The sequence below is a fragment of the Leptodactylus fuscus genome, chromosome 9 (assembly GCF_031893055.1).
Source record: "Leptodactylus fuscus isolate aLepFus1 chromosome 9, aLepFus1.hap2, whole genome shotgun sequence".
Taxonomy (NCBI): Eukaryota; Metazoa; Chordata; class Amphibia; order Anura; family Leptodactylidae; genus Leptodactylus; species Leptodactylus fuscus.
In genome coordinates this window covers 17,237,128-17,255,599 of record NC_134273.1, presented here as the reverse complement: position 1 = coordinate 17,255,599, position 18,472 = coordinate 17,237,128, and the positions used below count along the sequence as shown (strand labels likewise).

General features: G+C 46.8%; 2 protein-coding genes across 2 annotated transcripts; one reads left to right on the top strand and one right to left on the bottom strand.

Moving 5' to 3' along the window:
• Positions 1-283: 283 nt before the first annotated feature.
• Positions 284-14,406, top strand: DNASE2B (deoxyribonuclease 2 beta). The gene is made up of 6 exons (XM_075287058.1): positions 284-385; positions 6,800-6,971; positions 8,143-8,224; positions 11,712-11,873; positions 12,966-13,163; positions 13,999-14,406. Exons 1-6 carry the CDS (start codon positions 285-287, stop codon positions 14,346-14,348), a joined length of 1,065 nt encoding a protein of 354 aa, XP_075143159.1. The 5' UTR covers position 284; the 3' UTR covers positions 14,349-14,406.
• PPIL1 (peptidylprolyl isomerase like 1) lies at positions 2,440-3,128 on the bottom strand. Its single transcript, XM_075287065.1, has one exon. The coding sequence runs from the start codon at positions 3,076-3,078 to the stop codon at positions 2,575-2,577; it is 504 nt and encodes a 167-aa protein (XP_075143166.1). The 5' UTR covers positions 3,079-3,128; the 3' UTR covers positions 2,440-2,574.
• Positions 14,407-18,472: the final 4,066 nt, after the last annotated feature.

Below are 18,472 nucleotides of genomic sequence, written 5' to 3'. Positions count from 1 at the left end.
CCAAGTTATCAGTGGGATGCTCTATACCGTCAGGTCAACAGCAGGGGGACCTATATTTTCAAGTCAACAGTGGGGGAGCCTATACTGTCATGTCAGCAATGGGGGGGACAATGGTTGGTGGAAGTAGGACACTTAGCTTGTCCAGCAACAGGATACATCTGGAATATTTCCAGCGTAAACATGGTCAACGAGACTGATCATATGATGTAACTTCCTACTTTGGAACCGGATCAGAAAGAATGGAACTTCTCCTTTACAGCAATTTTTAATCATTAGGAGAGAACATGTCTGGGCTGCGGGTGTTGTCGGCGCTCTGTATGTTTGGTGTTGCTCTTGTTACATGTGAAATCTCCTGCCGCAATGAAGATGGAGATCCCGTAGACTGGTAGGTGACAAACACTGGACTGATCATATCGTTGTATACTCACAAGTTATTTAAAGGGATTTTCTGACCACAGATATGACATACTGATCATATATACTATGACTGTCTGACCACTGGGACGCCAATGATCACCGATCACCACTCCATAACACAATGTCAAGAATTACAGTACCCGTACCCTGCCCCAAACCATGGGCACTGCTAATCAGTAAGCCACCAGTGTCATGGTGGGAATACCCCCTTCTATATGGGAATTCAGCCTTATTCCAAGAGCCATAATAAAGGTGCTAACATAGGGCGTATTTTAGACTCCAATGCTTATCTCAGCTGCAATGGTCCTATATACAGTTTCAGGGGACTCGTGTGGTCTACCAATACTAATATTATTTGGGGCAGATGTTTATGACTAGAAGTTACATGTCAGTCTTCTATCGATGCTGCAGGAACGCCTTGGGTGTCCAATGTTCGTACCTGCCCTTAGAACAGAACCATCGGTAGTGTCTGGCAAACCGCTCATCCCACCTCTGTAGGGATTAACTTTACCAGTCAGATGAGAAATTACATTTGCTTTAGTAAACCTGGGAGCAAATATACACAAGAGAGCTGATGTCTCTCAGAAGAAATTTATTTAAAGGGTTTGTACCATGAAGACTTATCTCCCCCCAAATAGGGGATACGTCTCTGTTAGAAGTCTGACCAATGGAAACCTTACCAATCACCAGGGTCTAAGTCCCCACTTGTGAACGGTGCGGTAGTCACTAGTCACACAAGATCTGACCTGTTATATCCAGCAATCTAATAGAAATGAATGAAGCAGCAGGCTGCACTACTGACCATTGCTACATTCATAGAGGGGGGTCACAGGCCCCACGTCCTGATGGGAGTCTCAGGGGTCCAACACTCACAGCTCTCAGATTTGTGGCATCACCAGTGACTAACCAATGACAATGTGACATACGTATAATGCATTTCAGTAGTTTCCAAATAGATGCCCCTTGAACAAATATATGCAATAACATGGCAGTGTCTGCATCTTTACATAGTGCACTCGAGCACCAGGCAAGTTGTATACATGTATCTAATATAGTGGACATTGATGCATTCATCTTCATGGAACTTATTCACACAACTGTCCAGTTTTCACTGACTTACGCTGGGTTCACACCTGCGTCTGGGGTCTCCGTTCTATGGTTTCCGTCTTCTGCATGGCAGAAGACGGAAACCATAGACCGGGTCCGGCCGTGCGCGGCGGTGAGCGTTTTAGGCTCTCCGCCGCAAAACCGGATTTTTTTATCCGGACACAGAGTAGTGCATGTCCGACTCTGTGTCCGGATTATAAAACCCGGTTTTGCGGCGGAGAGCGCAAAACGCTCACTGCCGCGCACGGCCGGACAGGTTTCTCACCCATTCAAATGAATGGGTGAGAAAGTCTCCTGCAGACTTCCGTCTCCTGCATCTGTTTTATGCAGGAAACGGAAACCTGCAATAAGGACCCATGAACGCAGATGTGAACGAGCCCTTAATGATAGCAAAAAACTGATGTGTTGTTCTGTTTTTCACCTTATTCATATCACTGTGAAAAACCGCCATGCGGCAGCCATTTTATAACGAAGGTCTATGGGTGTAGTCCAAGTCTGGTATTGGATCCATCAGAACAGACAAAATATAATAAAGCATGTCAATTTTTCTTTATAGATGTGTAAAATGGACATGTGAACAGAACCATTCCCTCTTGTTTTTAAGAACAGACTTATGACAGTAGTTCACAAAAAACATGCCACGTGTCCGTTTTTCATGTGTCCTTAGCCAAACACTGTGCTGAGCCATTTCCAGGTCTTATAGAAAGAAATAGAGTGACACTGTATCTGTGCAAGCAGCTGCTCCAGTCATACAGCAAGGAGAGGGGCCCCGCTCTTGTGACTGCTGGGGGCCACTGTCAGACGCCCACCTGACACTTCTCATTGATGTTCTGGAGGTTACAGGTTGTCAGCTCAGCATTAGCTCTATAAGATACCGGTCTCTGACAATAATGAGGTGTCACACAATGATAGAACAGAGAAGGTTTTTGGGGGGTTTTTTGCTGAAATTTTAATTAGAAAATACAATGACAAAATAAAAAAAGAAAAGGCTAAATCCGTCCCCAAGGTGGTGCAGACAGTCCATAGATCCTACAGGTCCCCGCACACCCGTCAGCCCTGCGGATAAGCCCGGAGGATCTTCACCTCATCCAGCGGCCGGTCTTGGCTGTCGGTCTCCACCATGCCCAGCCTGTTCAGGGTCCCAATGCCCTGGCACACTCGCCCGAATATGGTGTGCTTGCTGTCCAGCCACTGGGAGGGGCCCAGGGTGAGGAAGAACTGGCTGCCATTGGTGTCCGGCCCCGCATTGGCCATGGCGAGGATACCGGCCCCGGTGAACTTCAGCTCCGGGTGCAGCTCATCAGCAAAATGCTTCCCGTCATATATGGAGCCTCCCCCGCGCCCGGTGCCTGTAGGATCCCCGCCCTGGACCATAAAGTCCTTGATGATGCGGTGGAACTTGGTGCCGTTGTAGTAGCCGCGCCGGGCGAGCTCCGCGAAGTTCTTACACGTCCGGGGGGCATGGTCCCAGTACAGCTCCACCGTGATAGCGCCCATGCTGGTGTCCAGGCAGATGGTGGCGGGCCGCCAATTGTCCGGTGGGATCCCCGCCATTATACACACGTGTGCCGGGGAGACACTGCAGCGGGAAGGAGCACTTCCGCATCCCAAGCCTCGTTCTCAGGTTCGCAGTTTCCTTTATAAATAAAGTTATATTTGAATACATTGCTAGATACAAAAGTTAGGCGTCGGTGTTAGTGTTATCCATAGCAACCAATCAGAACGTTGCTCTCGGTTTCAAACTTCCTATGGAACCATTCTGATTGGCTGCTATGGACCGCCTCTGTTACTATGGGAATAAATCCCAGGGCTTACATATATATATATGTCATACTTCCCAACTTTGGAAGAACCGAAAGAGGGATAAAATGGGCAAATTTAGCCCCACCCACTTTTGTTTTGACTCCGCCCACTCATTAATTTTTCATGTGCCCGCACACAGTATAATCCTCCTACAGTCACCCGTAAATTATATGTCCCCCCTCTATCTCTCCCCCAGTTTCATATACACCCTTCATCTGCCCCCAGTTTCATGTCCCTCTTCCATCTCTGCCCCCAGATTCATGTCCTCCATCTCTGCCCCCAGATGCATGTCCCCCCATCTCTGCCCCCAGATTCATGTCCCCCCATCTCTGCCCTCAGATTCATGTCCCCCATCTCTGCCCCCAGATTCATGTCCCCCCATCTCTGCCCCCAGATTCATGTCCCCCCATCTCTGCCCTCAGATTCATGTCCCCCCATCTCTGCCCCCAGATTCATGTCCCCCCATCTCTGCCCTCAGATTCATGTCCCCCATCTCTGCCCCCAGATTCATGTCCCCCCATCTCTGCCCCCAGATTCATGTCCCCCCATCTCTGCCCCCAGATGCATGTCCCCCCATCTCTGCCCCCAGATTCATGTCCCCCCATCTCTGCCCTCAGATTCATGTCCCCCATCTCTGCCCCCAGATTCATGTCCCCCCATCTCTGCCCCCAGATTCATGTCCCCCCATCTCTGCCCTCAGATTCATGTCCCCCCATCTCTGCCCCCAGATTCATGTCCCCCCATCTCTGCCCTCAGATTCATGTCCCCCATCTCTGCCCCCAGATTCATGTCCCCCCATCTCTGCCCCCAGATTCATGTCCCCCCATCTCTGCCCCCAGATGCATGTCCCCCCATCTCTGCCCCCAGATTCATGTCCCCCCATCTCTGCCCTCAGATTCATGTCCCCCATCTCTGCCCCCAGATTCATGTCCCCCCATCTCTGCCCCCAGATTCATGTCCCCCCATCTCTGCCCTCAGATTCATGTCCCCCATCTCTGCCCCCAGATTCATGTCCCCCCATCTCTGCCCCCAGATTCATGTCCCCCCATCTCTGCCCTCAGATTCATGTCCCCCATCTCTGCCCCCAGATTCATGTCCTCTCCATCTCTGCCCCCAGATTCATGTCCCCCATCTCTGCCCCCAAATTCATGTCCCTCCATCTCTGCCCCCAAATTCATGTCCCCACATCTCTGCCCCCAGATTCATGTCCCCACATCTCTGCCCCCAGATTCATGTCCCCACATCTCTGCCCCCAGATTCATGTCCCCACATCTCTGCCCCCAGATTCATGTCCCTCCATCTCTGCTCCCAAATTCATGTCCTCTACATCTCTGCCCCCAGATTCATGTCCCTACATCTCTGCCCCCAGATTCATGTCCCTCCATCTCTGCCCCCAAATTCATGTCCTCTACATCTCTGCCCCCAGATTCATGTCCCCACATCTCTGCCCCCAGATTCATGTCCCTCCATCTCTGCCCCCAAATTCATGTCCCTCCATCTCTTCCCCCAGATTCATGTCCCCACATCTCTGCCCCCAGATTCATGTCCTCTCCATCTCTGCCCCCAGATTCATGTCCTCTACATCTCTGCCCCCAGATTCATGTCCCTCCATCTCTGCCCCCAGATTCATGTCCTCTACATCTCTGCCCCCAGATTCATGTCCCCCATCTCTGCCCCCAGATTCATGTCCTCTCCATCTCTGCCCCCAGATTCATGTCCCCCATCTCTGCCCCCAGATTCATGTCCCCCCATCTCTGCCCCCAGATTCATGTCCCTCCATATCTGCCCCCAGATTCATGTCCACTCCATCTCTGCCCCCAGATTCATGTCCCCCATCTCTGCCCCCAGATTCATGTCCCCACATCTCTGCCCCCAGATTCATGTCCCACATCTCTGCCCCCAGTGTCATGCCGTCCTCTCCTTCATCTGCCCCCAGATTCACGTTCCACCTCCACATTAAACTTACCTTCATCTCCGCTCCCTCGCCGCTCTCTGCCCGCCTCTCTCACTGACACATGCGGCTGAAGGAAGGAGCTTACACAGGTCAGCTCCTCGCTTCGCCGCTGCCCGCCTCTCTCCCTGACACATGCAGCTGAAGCGAGGAGCTGACCTGTGTCAGCTCCTCGCTTCGCCGCTGCTGGCTCCTGGCTTGAACATCTTCGGCTCCTGGCTTGAACATCGCGTCTACAAGCCAGGAGCCGGCGGCAGCAGCGAAGCGAGGAGCTGTCACCTGTGTCAGCTCCTTGCTTCAGCCGCATATGTGTTCAACTCAGATCTGCGTCCTCTGGACGCAGATCTGAGTTGAAATCGAGACATACCTCCCTCCAACCGGGACCGCGGGACATGTCACCCAAATCGTGACTGTCCCGCGGAAATCGGGACGGTTGGGAGGTATGATATATATATATATATATATATATATATATATATATATATATATATATATAAATATTTACTATATGCGCCATATTCTGGAGAAAATTGCGTTAATATAATTTATTCTGAGGAGTTTCCGGGCAGACTGGGGCAGAACTTAACTAAACTTTCGGACAATTTTTTATTTTCCAGCAGTATTTGTGTCGTTAATAAATTTTGCAATATACTATATAAACACATTATGTCTCCTTTCTATGAGATCCTGCATTTTTCTCACTCTTTCCCTTGCTTCTGTATTGAGAGCTGTTTTCGCAGCTCAGGGCTCGTTCACATCTGCGCCCGGTCTCCGTTCTGCAGGTTTCCGTTTCCTGCACAAAACAGGGGCAGGAGACGGAAACCTGCCGGCATCTTTCGTACCCATTTATTTGAATGGGTTTGGAAAGTGTCCGGCCGTGAGCGCCGATGAGCGTTTTATGCTCTCCATGGCGAAACCGTTTTTTGGGTTTTTTTATTAACCGTACACAGAGTTGGACATGCAGTACTCTGTGTCCGGTTTAAAAAATTGGTTTCGCCGCGGAGAGCATAAAACGCTCACCGGCGCTCACAGCCGGACTCGGCATAACAGGTTTCCATCTTCTGCCGGTAGAAGACGGAAACCTAATAAGGAGTGCCGAACGCTGGTGTGAGAAGTCTGAGAAAACCTGAAACCCTTTCTGCTTAAAAAGTGGTTATCCATGGATACCCTTGAACCTCATAGACTATAATGGGGTGCGCCAGTTTCCACCCGAAATCAGCAGAGAGAAAAGTCCTAGGCTAGGTTCACATCTGTGTCAGACTCTCCATTCGCAGTGTCTACTAAAATGGCCAGACGAAAAAGTCCGGCAAGCACGCTTTTTATTTCAGTTTCAGTTAAAAATAACAGAAACCCAATGGCCCCCATTATAGTCAATGGGGTTCTTCGGGCTCCTTATTTGTCCCCTCTTTTTGTAGTCTGTTATGGCCCATTCACATGGGCACAGAGGGGGCGGATTATGGCGCGTAATCCACGTCATAATCCGCCCCCTCACAATGATGGTCTAATCTCAAATTTTTATAGGTTTGTGGTTTATAAATTACCGATGCGTTTGATCAATGAGACGTATGGACCAGGGCTGGATTATTTGTATCTTGACTCAAAGTCAAAGGGATGGCAAGTGAGCAAATTCCTCATCAACATGACCCAGGGTGCAACAGCGCATGTCCTGCAGCAGCTCTATCAGTCACATAACGTAAGTACAGGCATCATTGTGTGCGTAAATTTTTATTTTTTTTTTAAATGTAGATTGTAAGCCCACATAGAGCTCACAATGTACATTTTCCCCTATCAGTATGTCTTTGGAATATGGGATGGAAATCCATGCAAACACGGGGAGAACATACAAACTCCTTGCAGATGGTTTTTTGTCCTTGGCGGGATTTGAACACCAGGACTCCAGCGCTGCAAGGCTGCAGTGCTAACCACTGAGCCACCGTGTGGCCCCTTATTGTGTGCGTAAATATTTTGTCATGTATTCATAGCTTTTTTTTCCCGCAATATATGGATGAAAACAATTCTCATTAATTTTGCTAGTATCATAAAACACAGCTACATTTCTGCAACGTGGGGCCTTAGCCTTAAGGCTGGTCTTACACGACCATATTGAATGTACGGTCCACAAGTTGCTGATCGGCAACATAGACTCCGCAGACGTCCGTGTCCTGACGCACTCGCCCATAGAGTTCTATGGGCTACTCCTTGCAGTGCCGCAATTCACGGCCATTACGGACATGTTCTATAAATTGCGGACCACGGTTGCGGCCCGGCCACACCACGGATAAAATATCCGGTGGTGTAATTGAATATAATACATTGAATATAATGTGTCCGCAATTGAAAACCCTCAATTGCAGACCATTTGAGGACTTACATTACGGCCGTGTAAGACCAGCCTAAAGGGGAACCCTACAACTCCTCTTTTATAAATTGTTGGGCGGTCCTTCATAGTTTATAGGCAGAACTTGCTCAAATCTGTAGGATTCTCTATACCACAAGATTTTTCACTAAATGACGTGCAGATACACAATAATCTTGAACCAGGTAGCGGTACATTAAAGGGATTGTCCAGGAAATACTTTTTTTTGTCTGGAGAAGAAATAAAATTTTTTAAAAAAACATTCATCTTCCCCAGCCTCCAGGAAAAAAATCTATATTTCCCGGACAACCCTTTTAAGGAACTGTAATCTTGGATTCAGTCTATATAGGAACCTTTTCTTGTACCTCCACATCTGGCCTAAAGAACATAATGTAAATTGAGCCATTTGGTGTAATTGATCCCAATTATGAAGAAAATATGTGAAATATTTTATTAGCTGTATCATAACATCTTTTGTGTGAATTGTATTGTATGCTCATTCCTGCAGAGAAACGACACGGCGTACATGTTATATAATGATTCTCCCCCGGGCATTAATAGCACGTTTACTAAAAAAGGCCATTCCAAGGGTAAGTCACAAGCTTCCTTTATGTGCAATACTTTTTACTGAATTTAAAGGGATTCTACCATTAAAAATCTTTTTTCTGTGGCTAACACTTCGGAATAGCCTTTAGAAAGGCTATTCGTCTCTTACCTTTAGATGGGATCTCCGCCGCGCCGTTCTTTAGTAATACCGTTTTTTACCGGTATGTAAATTAGTTCTCTGGCAGCGATGGGGGCGGGCCCCAGCGCTGAAAATGCGATGAGGGCGTCCCCACCGCTGCCTGAGAACAGGATCCTGCGCCGCCTCTATCTTCTGCTGGATCCTCCCCTTCTTTCTTCGTCTTTCTCCTGCGCAGTTGGTTCTGCCACTGAGACACTAGTAGAGCCAACTGCGCATGCGCGCAATTGCGGCCTCGGAATTGTGGCCGCGCATGCACAGTCGGCTCTACTAGAGTCAGAGCTGACAGAGGTGAAGCCGCCGAAGAAAGAAGGGGAGGATCCATCAGAAGATAGAGGCGGCGCAGGATCCTGTTCTCAGGCAGCGGTGGGGACGCCCTCATCGCATTTTCAGTGCTGGGGCCCGCCCCCATCGCTGCCAGAGAACTAATTTACATACCGGTAAAAAACGGTATTACTAAGGAACGGCGCGGCGGAGATTCCATCTAAAGGTAGGAGACGAATAGCCTTTCTAAAGGCTATTCCGACGTGTTAGCCACAGAAAAAAGATTTTTAATGGTAGAATCCCTTTAAGGTATTGACAGGTAGATGCACACTGTGTAGACACAGGAGGGGTATACCGTATAGTGATATATTCTGTTATTACATAAGCCACCAAATGATAGGGCTGGTATAGTCAAATGACTTTAGATCCAAGACCCCATCATCGGGCCATCAGCCTCGCCAATTTTACCAGAAATCTGGTGTAAGTGATGCAGTAAATGTATGCCAGCTATTACATATGATGTTCACCCTCCTGCCTTAGGCTAGGTTCACGCCTGCGTTCCATTCGGGGTTTCTGACCCCGAACCTGCTTAAAAGCAGAGAGAAAAGTCCTGCAAGCATTATAGTTTATGGGGTCTGCGGGTTTTCGTGAACAACCACTTTTTAAGCAGGTTAGGTTTCTTGCTTGGGGAACAGAAACCCAGGCGCAGGTGTGAACCAAGTGTCACTTTTTCTGTAACTTCAGAAAGTACAAGAACTCACTGTTACGCTGTTTCTGTAACCTCCATAGGAATTACAGAGAAATACCGAATTCAGCTGTTTCCATATCTTCCAATCACCTTAGGGAGGCGGAGAGAGGGCTATTCCCATCTCAGCCTTACACATATGGCCTCTATAGACATATAACCCTACTGACTGGTGTATGTGCACCAGTGGTGTAACTAGGAATGACGGGGCCCCGTGGCGAACTTTTGACATGGCCCCCCCCCAACCGACACCGACGCCAAAGACCTTGACCGACCCTTCCTCCGCACTCTATTATGTCCCTTAGTAAGCCCTGCACACAGCATTATACCCCATAGTGGCCCCTGCACACAGTATTATGTCCCTTAGTGGCCCCTGCACACAGTATTATGTCCTTTAGTGGCCCCTGCACACAGTATTATGTCCTTTAGTGGCCCCTGCACACAGTATTATGTCCTTTAGTGGCCCTGCACACAGTATTATCCCCCATAGTGGCCCCTGCACACAGTATTATGTCCCTTAGTGGCCCTGCACACAGTATTATCCCCCATAGTGGCCCCTGCACACAGTATTATGTCCCTTAGTGGCCCCTGCACACAGTATTATGTCCTTTAGTGGCCCTGCACACAGTATTATCCCCCATAGTGGCCCCTGCACACAGTATTATGTCCTTTAGTGGCCCTGCACACAGTATTATCCCCCATAGTGGCCCCTGCACACAGTATTATGTCCCTTAGTGGCCCCTGCACACAGTATTATGTCCTTTAGTGGCCCTGCACACAGTATTATCCCCCATAGTGGCCCCTGCACACAGTATTATGTCCCTTAGTGGCCCCTGCACACAGCATTATACCCCATAGTGGCCCCTGCACACAGCATTATACCCCATAGTGGCCCCTGCACACAGTATTATAGCCCATAGTGGACACCCATAAACAATTATTATACTCTGCGGTAGCGGCTGTCACCAGGCCCCCTAATGGCCCGGGCCCTGTGGCAGCTGCCTCCGCTGCCTCTGCGGTAGTTACGCCACTGATGTGCACGTTCTTTATGTGTGATCAAGCTGGTTCCTTTAGTAGGCCAATATTCGGTCATGACCAAAGGTTTGTAAACCCATTACATACATTATGTAATGGGTCAAGTAGGTGGTTAATAATTATCTGTATTTAGTGACTGAACGTATAGAGCTTGGTATAGAGTAACATTGGCTCGTGCTTTACTCACCAGGGATCTCACGCGGTGGTTCACTAATTCTAGGCACAAACATTCACCACTGTACTTTGAACGATAAAAAGTTGACAACGCAGAAAAAATATTTGCTTAGAAATTGTATATTGTACAACTAGCAGCTCTTGGATTTCTGGGAAAATAAACACAAAGGCCCGTTATTAGTTTTTTTTTTAATTGTCTTTATTTCAATTCCTGGAACAGAAGTCTTGAAAAGTTAATAGAGAATTTGGGACATCAGTCTTCACCTCTGTGCATGTGTTTTGTAAGACAAGACAAGAGTTGGCGTAATAAAGGCTATAGCCATAAAATATGCTTTGAAGTGCTGGAGTCCTAGGTTCGAATCCATCCAAGGAGAACATCAGCAGCCATTCACGTCAATGGGAGTACTGAAGATAACCCGAGTGCTGTACGTTGGCTTTCCCATTCATTCAAGTGAACGGGAGTTATGTCCAGCACCAGTCATGTCTACTTTCAGGATGAATGTTCAACAGGGGGAAAGGAACCTCAGTTTTTCTTGGGATCAGTGGGGGTCTCAGCAGTCAGACCCCCACTACTCAGGTATTTATCCCCCCCTTTAAAAGCTAGATATCAATGGTAATTTTTAAGTTGAGAATAAGCCAGGTTCTTACCTTCTAAAGCCTTTTTTTGGGTCAACCAGCCAATTATTTTAGGTGTGTGGGGGCCTTCGTTCTCCCCCTAAACAGATGATGCCAGGGAAAGAATGTTTGGGCATATTGCATTTCAGTGCCCAGTTTTTTTCAGGGTAGATAAGTCTCCACCAGATGTGCCTGGCATTGACTTATTCCCTTCTTCCCATTAAAAACACGTTCACACTTGGTAGAGCCAAGCATGTATGTGTATGACGGTATCTGAAGGAATAGCCATTGGCCAAATGAGCGTGCAGGTGACAGCCATTGAACGTGTATGGCCGCCTTTATTCCTCTGGTCATAAGATGGATGGTTCTTGGTATTTTGGGGCACTAGCTGCTTTCACACCATTAGTGTATAGAGATAGAACTGGGATTTGCCCAAAGCATTGACTAAAGTGACGGAGCATAACAACCCGATTGAAAAAACACCCATTTGTTTTCCTTTCAGGAGCTCTGTTTTTTGACAAATATCAGGGATTCTGGCTTGTTCACTCCGTACCACATTTCCCCCCATTTCCTGAAGACGGTTTTGGGTATCCTAAAACAGGTAGAAAATATGGCCAGGTGGTCTTGTGCGTGACTTACAAATATAACCAGTTTAAACAGATTGGTGAGTATTCTGATATTCATGTCTTGTTTCATGTCCATATACTATATGCCATGTTATATAGCCTATAGGGGTATTTTACAGGGTAACTATCTTTAGCAATGAAAATTTAAGGGTTATTTCAGTTCATTTTTATTGATGACCTATGCTCAGGATTGGTTATCAATAAAAGATCTGTGGGGGTTCAACACATGGATCCCTGGTGATCAGCTGCTTGAAGGGGATACAACGCTTGTGCAAGTGCTGTGACCTCTTCACTGTATACATTGCATGCCATGTGCTGTGACCTCTTCACTGTATACATCGCATGCCATCTGAATACAGAAGGGGAGCACATGAGGAGCTCAGTAACACTTCGGACCCTTGTTCTGCTGATCAATAGGAGTGCCAGTGGTTGAATCCTCAGCAATGCTTATCTCCTAACTTGTGGTGGATAGGAGATGTGTCCATAGTGGGAAATCCCTTTTCAAAGGGGTCTGCATAGGAACAATATGGAATTTGATACAGGAGGAACGTTAAACTAAAACTAAAGTCTCATGCAAACGACCATGTGCATTCCTGTGTATTGGGTTGTGAGCAAAACTCAGGATCCTATACCTGTCTGTGTTATGGGTCGTACTCACTGAACTCAGTGGATGGGGCTGTGGAAATACAAGCAGGACATGGATGACATCCATGTGCTGTGCAGTTTATTCATGGCCCAGTGACATGATGTGGCCGTGTGCATGTCACCTAGGATTGGTAAGGTAGAGTCCAATTTTCAAAAAAAAACCAGTCCTGATTCTTGAAGGCGTCTTTTAGACTAAAGCCCCACGTAGCATCCCAAAGCAAAAAGCGCTTTGGGAAAAATCACCCATCGTGGTTTATCTTGCAGAGGTTTCCGCTGCAAACTGTCTGCTTCAATTATGCCTATTGAAAAAACAGCAGTATTTCCATAGGTATAAATGACATGCTGTGATTTCCAAAATCATGACGGTTTGCCGTTTTTTCCCGCAGCGTTTACCCCACATAAGGCCCCAGCATTAAGCAGAATTATTGCATGGAGTTGAATATTTTGTGTAAAACTCACATACTGTCTTCTGTTTGTTGACACAGCCACCCAGTTGTTGTATTACAATCCAAATGTCTATAACTGTTCCATTCCTGACACCTATCAAAAAGATTTATGGGGTCTGCATAGAATTTGTCGTGGTTTGCAGTTCCCTTGGATAGATACTACAAGACTGGCTGTTCTGCAATCGGCCCAAGGAGAATCCTTTCTGAACTTTGCAAAATCCAGATTCTTTCATGATGGTAAGAATTGAATGCCTTTTCCAAACACTGTATTTATAAGCGCACATTTTAGATGTACAATAGTTGGACACCAGAAGCCCAGGGGTGAACCATGGCTTTCTGCCGCCTGAGGCGGACGTCAGAAAGCCCCCTCCCCCTGGAGGAGGGGGCAGAGCGGAGGGGGCGGGGCCGAGCGGAAGGGGGGCAGGGCCGAGCGGACGGGGCGGGGCCGAGCGGAGCGAATGTCTTTAGCAGGCAGAGAGCAGGCAGGGAGAGGACCTGCTCTCTGCCTGAGCGTGAGGGGCGGCCGCTGGAGCAGCGCTACTCCAGCGGCCTCCCCAATCCACCGCTCAGTGACGGTGACCCTAAGCCAGTCCAGGACAGCTTGTCCTGGACTGGCTTAGGTCAGCAAAAATGCCGCCCTCCCCGTGGCCCTGGCATAGCGCCGCATGAAGCGGTCGCTTCAGGTCGCCTCATGGGAGGTGCGGCGCTGAGAAGCCATTAATCTAAGGAGGCATTCACATATACACACCGCCTCCATTGTAGTTCCCATTTGACATCGTACAGAAATATGTATAGAAATAAGAACAATGATTATAGTGGCTTAAGTACAAGACAAATATGAACCAATTCAAGACAAGAAAGAGAGGAGATGAAGGAATAAAATAAGTTACTAGTATCACTGCTAACAGGGAGGGGCTCAAGGGGAGCATACCTCCATGAGATAGAGTGTCCCAGGATTGTGAGATGGCCTGGAAACTTTTCTCTTCATTATTCAAGAGGGTGGTCGGGACTCTCTAGTTCTAGTGTAGAGCTCCTCCAATGATCTTTTTCTAATATATTCTTCTTGCTTCAGACATCTTAACAGCCTGGATTGCTCAGAAACTGCAGACGCATTTATTAACGGAAACATGGCGACCAACAGGCATAGAGGTTCTATCAAACTGTAGTCTACCCTGGCACGTATATACCATCAAAAGAATCAAACTCCTGAACCACTCCTTCTATTCTCGCAATGATCACTCGAAATGGTGTGTCTCTGGATGGAGTAAAGATGTGTGGACGTGCATCGGAGACTTGAATCGATATCCTGAGCAGATATGGAGAAGTGGAGGATTCATCTGCACTCAGAATAAGCTCATTTACACCGCATTTAGGGATATGGTGGCGTATTATAGTGACTGCGGAAAAGACGGTCTCCGTTGAAAATTTGATGGGGGTTAAATCTGATGTTGGCCATGTATAACTGTATACATCAGGATACTTAAAGGGAATGTGTCACCCATATATATCTTTTTTGCTAATTAAAATTTTTACTAATCCATTTGTATTTTCTGATTGTGGTGTCTTAATTTTCTTCAGTACATGATTAAAGGAGCAGCCATTTGTCTGAGTTGTTGTGAAGCATTCAGAGATAACCTACCATCACCCACCTACCCAGGGCCGCACCTCTAATGAGGCGACGTGAGGCAGCCGCCCCAGGCGGCAGTTTGGGAGGGGGCTGCAGCCATGGGACTTTTTTTTTTTTTTTTTTTACTTAAACAGTATTAAAGTTAAAGGACCTTTGATGATGTCAGTGATGATGTTATCAAAGGTCCTTTTGCAATTCGGCATCTATCCAGGGTCCGCGTTAGGAGAGGGGGGGACAAACATCCTCAGGGGCCCCATACTTTCTCTTCCATCAGGACTAGATCGGCAGCAGATAAATCTCTGCCATTTGCAGGGGCTGCCGATCGCTGTTTGTAAAAGTTTCCCTGCACACATCAGCTTGCTGTGCCGCCCTTCTCCCTCAGCATCGGAGTGTGAGGGGAGAAGTCTCTTGCGATGTCACAGCTTACTCCACTGCCAGGCAGAGCTGCACAGGAATTTCCTCCATGTCCTGTGCACCCAGCAATTCAGCCAAAGGTAAGTATATATTCTTGGGTAAAATATGTGTATATGTGTTTACATTATGTGCCTTATATACTGTGTGAGTCCTGTATGTGTGTAGATAGGTGTGTGTGTGTATGTTCTATATGACTGTATGTGTGTGTGTAGATGGGTATATGTGTAAGTATATATAACTATCTATCTCCTATCTCCTATCTATCTACAGTCCTATGAAAAAGTTTGGGCACCCCTATTAATCTTAATCATTTTTAGTTCTAAATATTTTGGTGTTTGCAACAGCCATTTCAGTTTGATATATCTAATAACTGATGGACACAGTAATATTTCAGGATTGAAATGAGGTTTATTGTACTAACAGAAAATGTGCAATATGCATTAAACCAAAATTTGACCGGTGCAAAAGTATGGGCACCTCAACAGAAAAGTGACATTAATATTTAGTAGAGCCTCCTTTGGCAAAGATAACAGCCTCTAGTCGCTTCCTGGAGCTTTTAATCAGTTCCTGGATCCTGGATGAAGGTATTTTGGACCATTCCTCTTTACAAAACAATTCAAGTTCAGTTAAGTTTGATGGTCGCCGAGCATGGACAACCCGCTTCAAATCATCCCACAGATGTTCAATGATATTCAGGTCTGGGGACTGGGATGGCCATTCCAGAACATTGTAATTGTTCCTCTGCATGAATGCCTGAGTCGATTTGGAGCGGTATTTTGGATCATTGTCTTGCTGAAATATCCATCCCCGGCGTAACTTCAACTTCGTCACTGATTCTTGAACATTATTCTCAAGAATCTGCTGATACTGAGTGGAATCCATGCGACCCTCAACTTTAACAAGATTCCCGGTGCCGGCATTGGCCACACAGCCACAAAGCATGATGGAACCTCCACCAAATTTTACAGTGGGTAGCAAGTGTTTTTCTTGGAATGCTGTTTTTTTGGACGCCATGCATAATGCCTTTTTGTATGACCAAACAACTCAATCTTTGTTTCATCAGTCCACAGGACCTTCTTCCAGAATGAAGCTGGCTTGTCCCAATGTGCTTTTGCATACCTCAGGCGACTCTGTTTGTGGCGTGCTTGCAGAAACGGCTTCTTTCTCATCACTCTCCCATACAGCTTCTCCTTGTGCAAAGTGCGCTGTATTGTTGACCGATGCACAGTGACACCATCTGCAGCAAGATGATGCTGCAGCTCTTTGGAGGTGGTCTGTGGATTGTCCTTGGCTGCTCTCACCATTCTTCTCTGTCTTTCTGATATTTTTCTTGGCCTGCCACTTCTGGGCTTAACAAGAACTGTCCCTGTGGTCTTCCATTTCCTTACTATGTTCCTCACAGTGGAAACTGACAGGTTAAATCTCTGAGACAACTTTTTGTATCCTTCCCCTGAACAATTATGTTGAACAATCTTTGTTTTCAGATCATTTGAGAGTGGGCTGTCCATGCTCGGCGACCATCAAACTTAACTGAACTCGAATTGTTTTGTAAAGAGGAATGGTCCAAAATCCCTTCATCCAGGATCCAGGAACTGATTAAAAGCTACAGGAAGCGACTAGAGACTGTTATCTTTGCAAAAGGAGGATCTACTAAATATTAATGTCACTTTTCTGTTGAGGTGCCCATACTTTTGCACCGGTCAAATTTTGGTTTAATGCATATTGCACATTTTCTGTTAGTACAATAAACCTCATTTCAATCCTGAAATATTACTGTGTCCATCAGTTATTAGATATATCAAACTGAAATGGCTGCTGCAAACACCAAAATATTTAGAACTAAAAATGATTAAGATTAATAGGGGTGCCCAAACTTTTTCATAGGACTGTATCTATCTATCTATCTATCTATCTATCGAAGAAAATTCAGACAGCACCTCCCAATGTGAACAGGTGCAAGCTACCGTGGCAAAATACATAAAAACAGAAAAATATAGCAGCACTCTGACACAGCACAAAGGCTATAAGGAACAAAAAAAAACTATAAAAAATACTATAAACTAAATATATAAATAAATTTGAGGTTCTTCGTTGTACATATTTGATCAAACAGTAGGAAGCCCTTTACCTGCCCCGACAAGTCGATTTCATTAAGGTAGGACCCTACACTAATTTTTTTTTTATAACTCAAATTTTTATTGAAAATGTTTTTAAACAATAAGAAAAGAAAAAACAATTACAAGTTACAAGGCGAACACCCGCCCTGCGAACAGAAAAAGCACACAGTGCAACACAAAATACAATCAGAAGAATAAAATAAAAATAAAAAATAAATAAAAAAATAAAAAAAAAATTAAAGACAAAGAAAGCAACATAGAAAAAAAAGAAAAAGGAAAAAAAGGGGGGGGGAGGGAGGGGTTAGTGGGACAGATGAGTGGGGGAGAGGACTAAATGTGGGGGGTGAAAGGGTAGGTAGGGGTGAGTGTGAGCAGTCAGGAAACCAGTGAGAGCGCTCGCCAGGTCATCCATACCACAGCCAGTTGGGAAGGGCTCGGGAGCAACCACTGGTCAAATACCTGAGACGAACAACAAGAGTATCAATCAGAGGAGGGGTCAGAGCCCAGGAGCGTCCGGTACTCTGCAGACTGTTGAAACCTGAACCAGTAGAACCAGGTTTTGATGTACGCCTCAGTCGTGCCATGCAGGAAAGACGTGAGATTTTCCATGCGCATTATCTTGTTGACCTTCGAAATCCAGAGGGAGAGAGGAGGAGGATCCACTCGTTTCCAAAAAAGGGGGATACAAGCCCGGGCAGCGAGGATCAGGAATCTAAGTAGGGAACGCTTAAAGACCTTTACAGAAGACTCACAATGATTAAGGAGGAACAGGGCAGGGCCCAAATGGTGAGAAGTTTCAGTAAGCTGAAGGGTTATCCGCTTGACCCCCTCCCAGAAGGACGAAAGGGCAGGACAGGACCAAAAAATGTGTAGCAGCGTGCCTTCCTCGTCGCCACAGCGCCAACATAATGGGGAGACCTGAGGAAACATAGCATGGAGTCTCGTAGGAACCCTATACCATCGGGACAAGATTTTGTAGCTGGCCTCCTGGTGGCGAGAGCTGATGGAAGCAGTATGAGAAAGGCGAAAAATGCGCTTACGCTGCTCCTGAGAGAGGGAAAGGGACAAATCAGATTCCCATTTCAACAAGAACGGCGGAACAAAGTCCTCCGGAGGTTCAACCAGGATCCGGTAAGTGAGCGAGAGGGAGTGGCGAAGGGGGCCAGCACCAACAAAAATCTTCTCCAAGGGGGTAGGTTCGACGCGGAACTCTGCAGGAGCAGGGAGAGAATGTAAAAAGTGACAAAGTTGCATCCCCCGCCAAGCATCCAAAGGGGGCAGCTCAGGAGGGGCCTGGGAATTCAGAAGTGTAGTCCATCCCCCAGCGTCCTGGAAGTGACAGGCACGGAAAATCCCATGACGGCGCCAATTACGAAAAACTCGGTCAA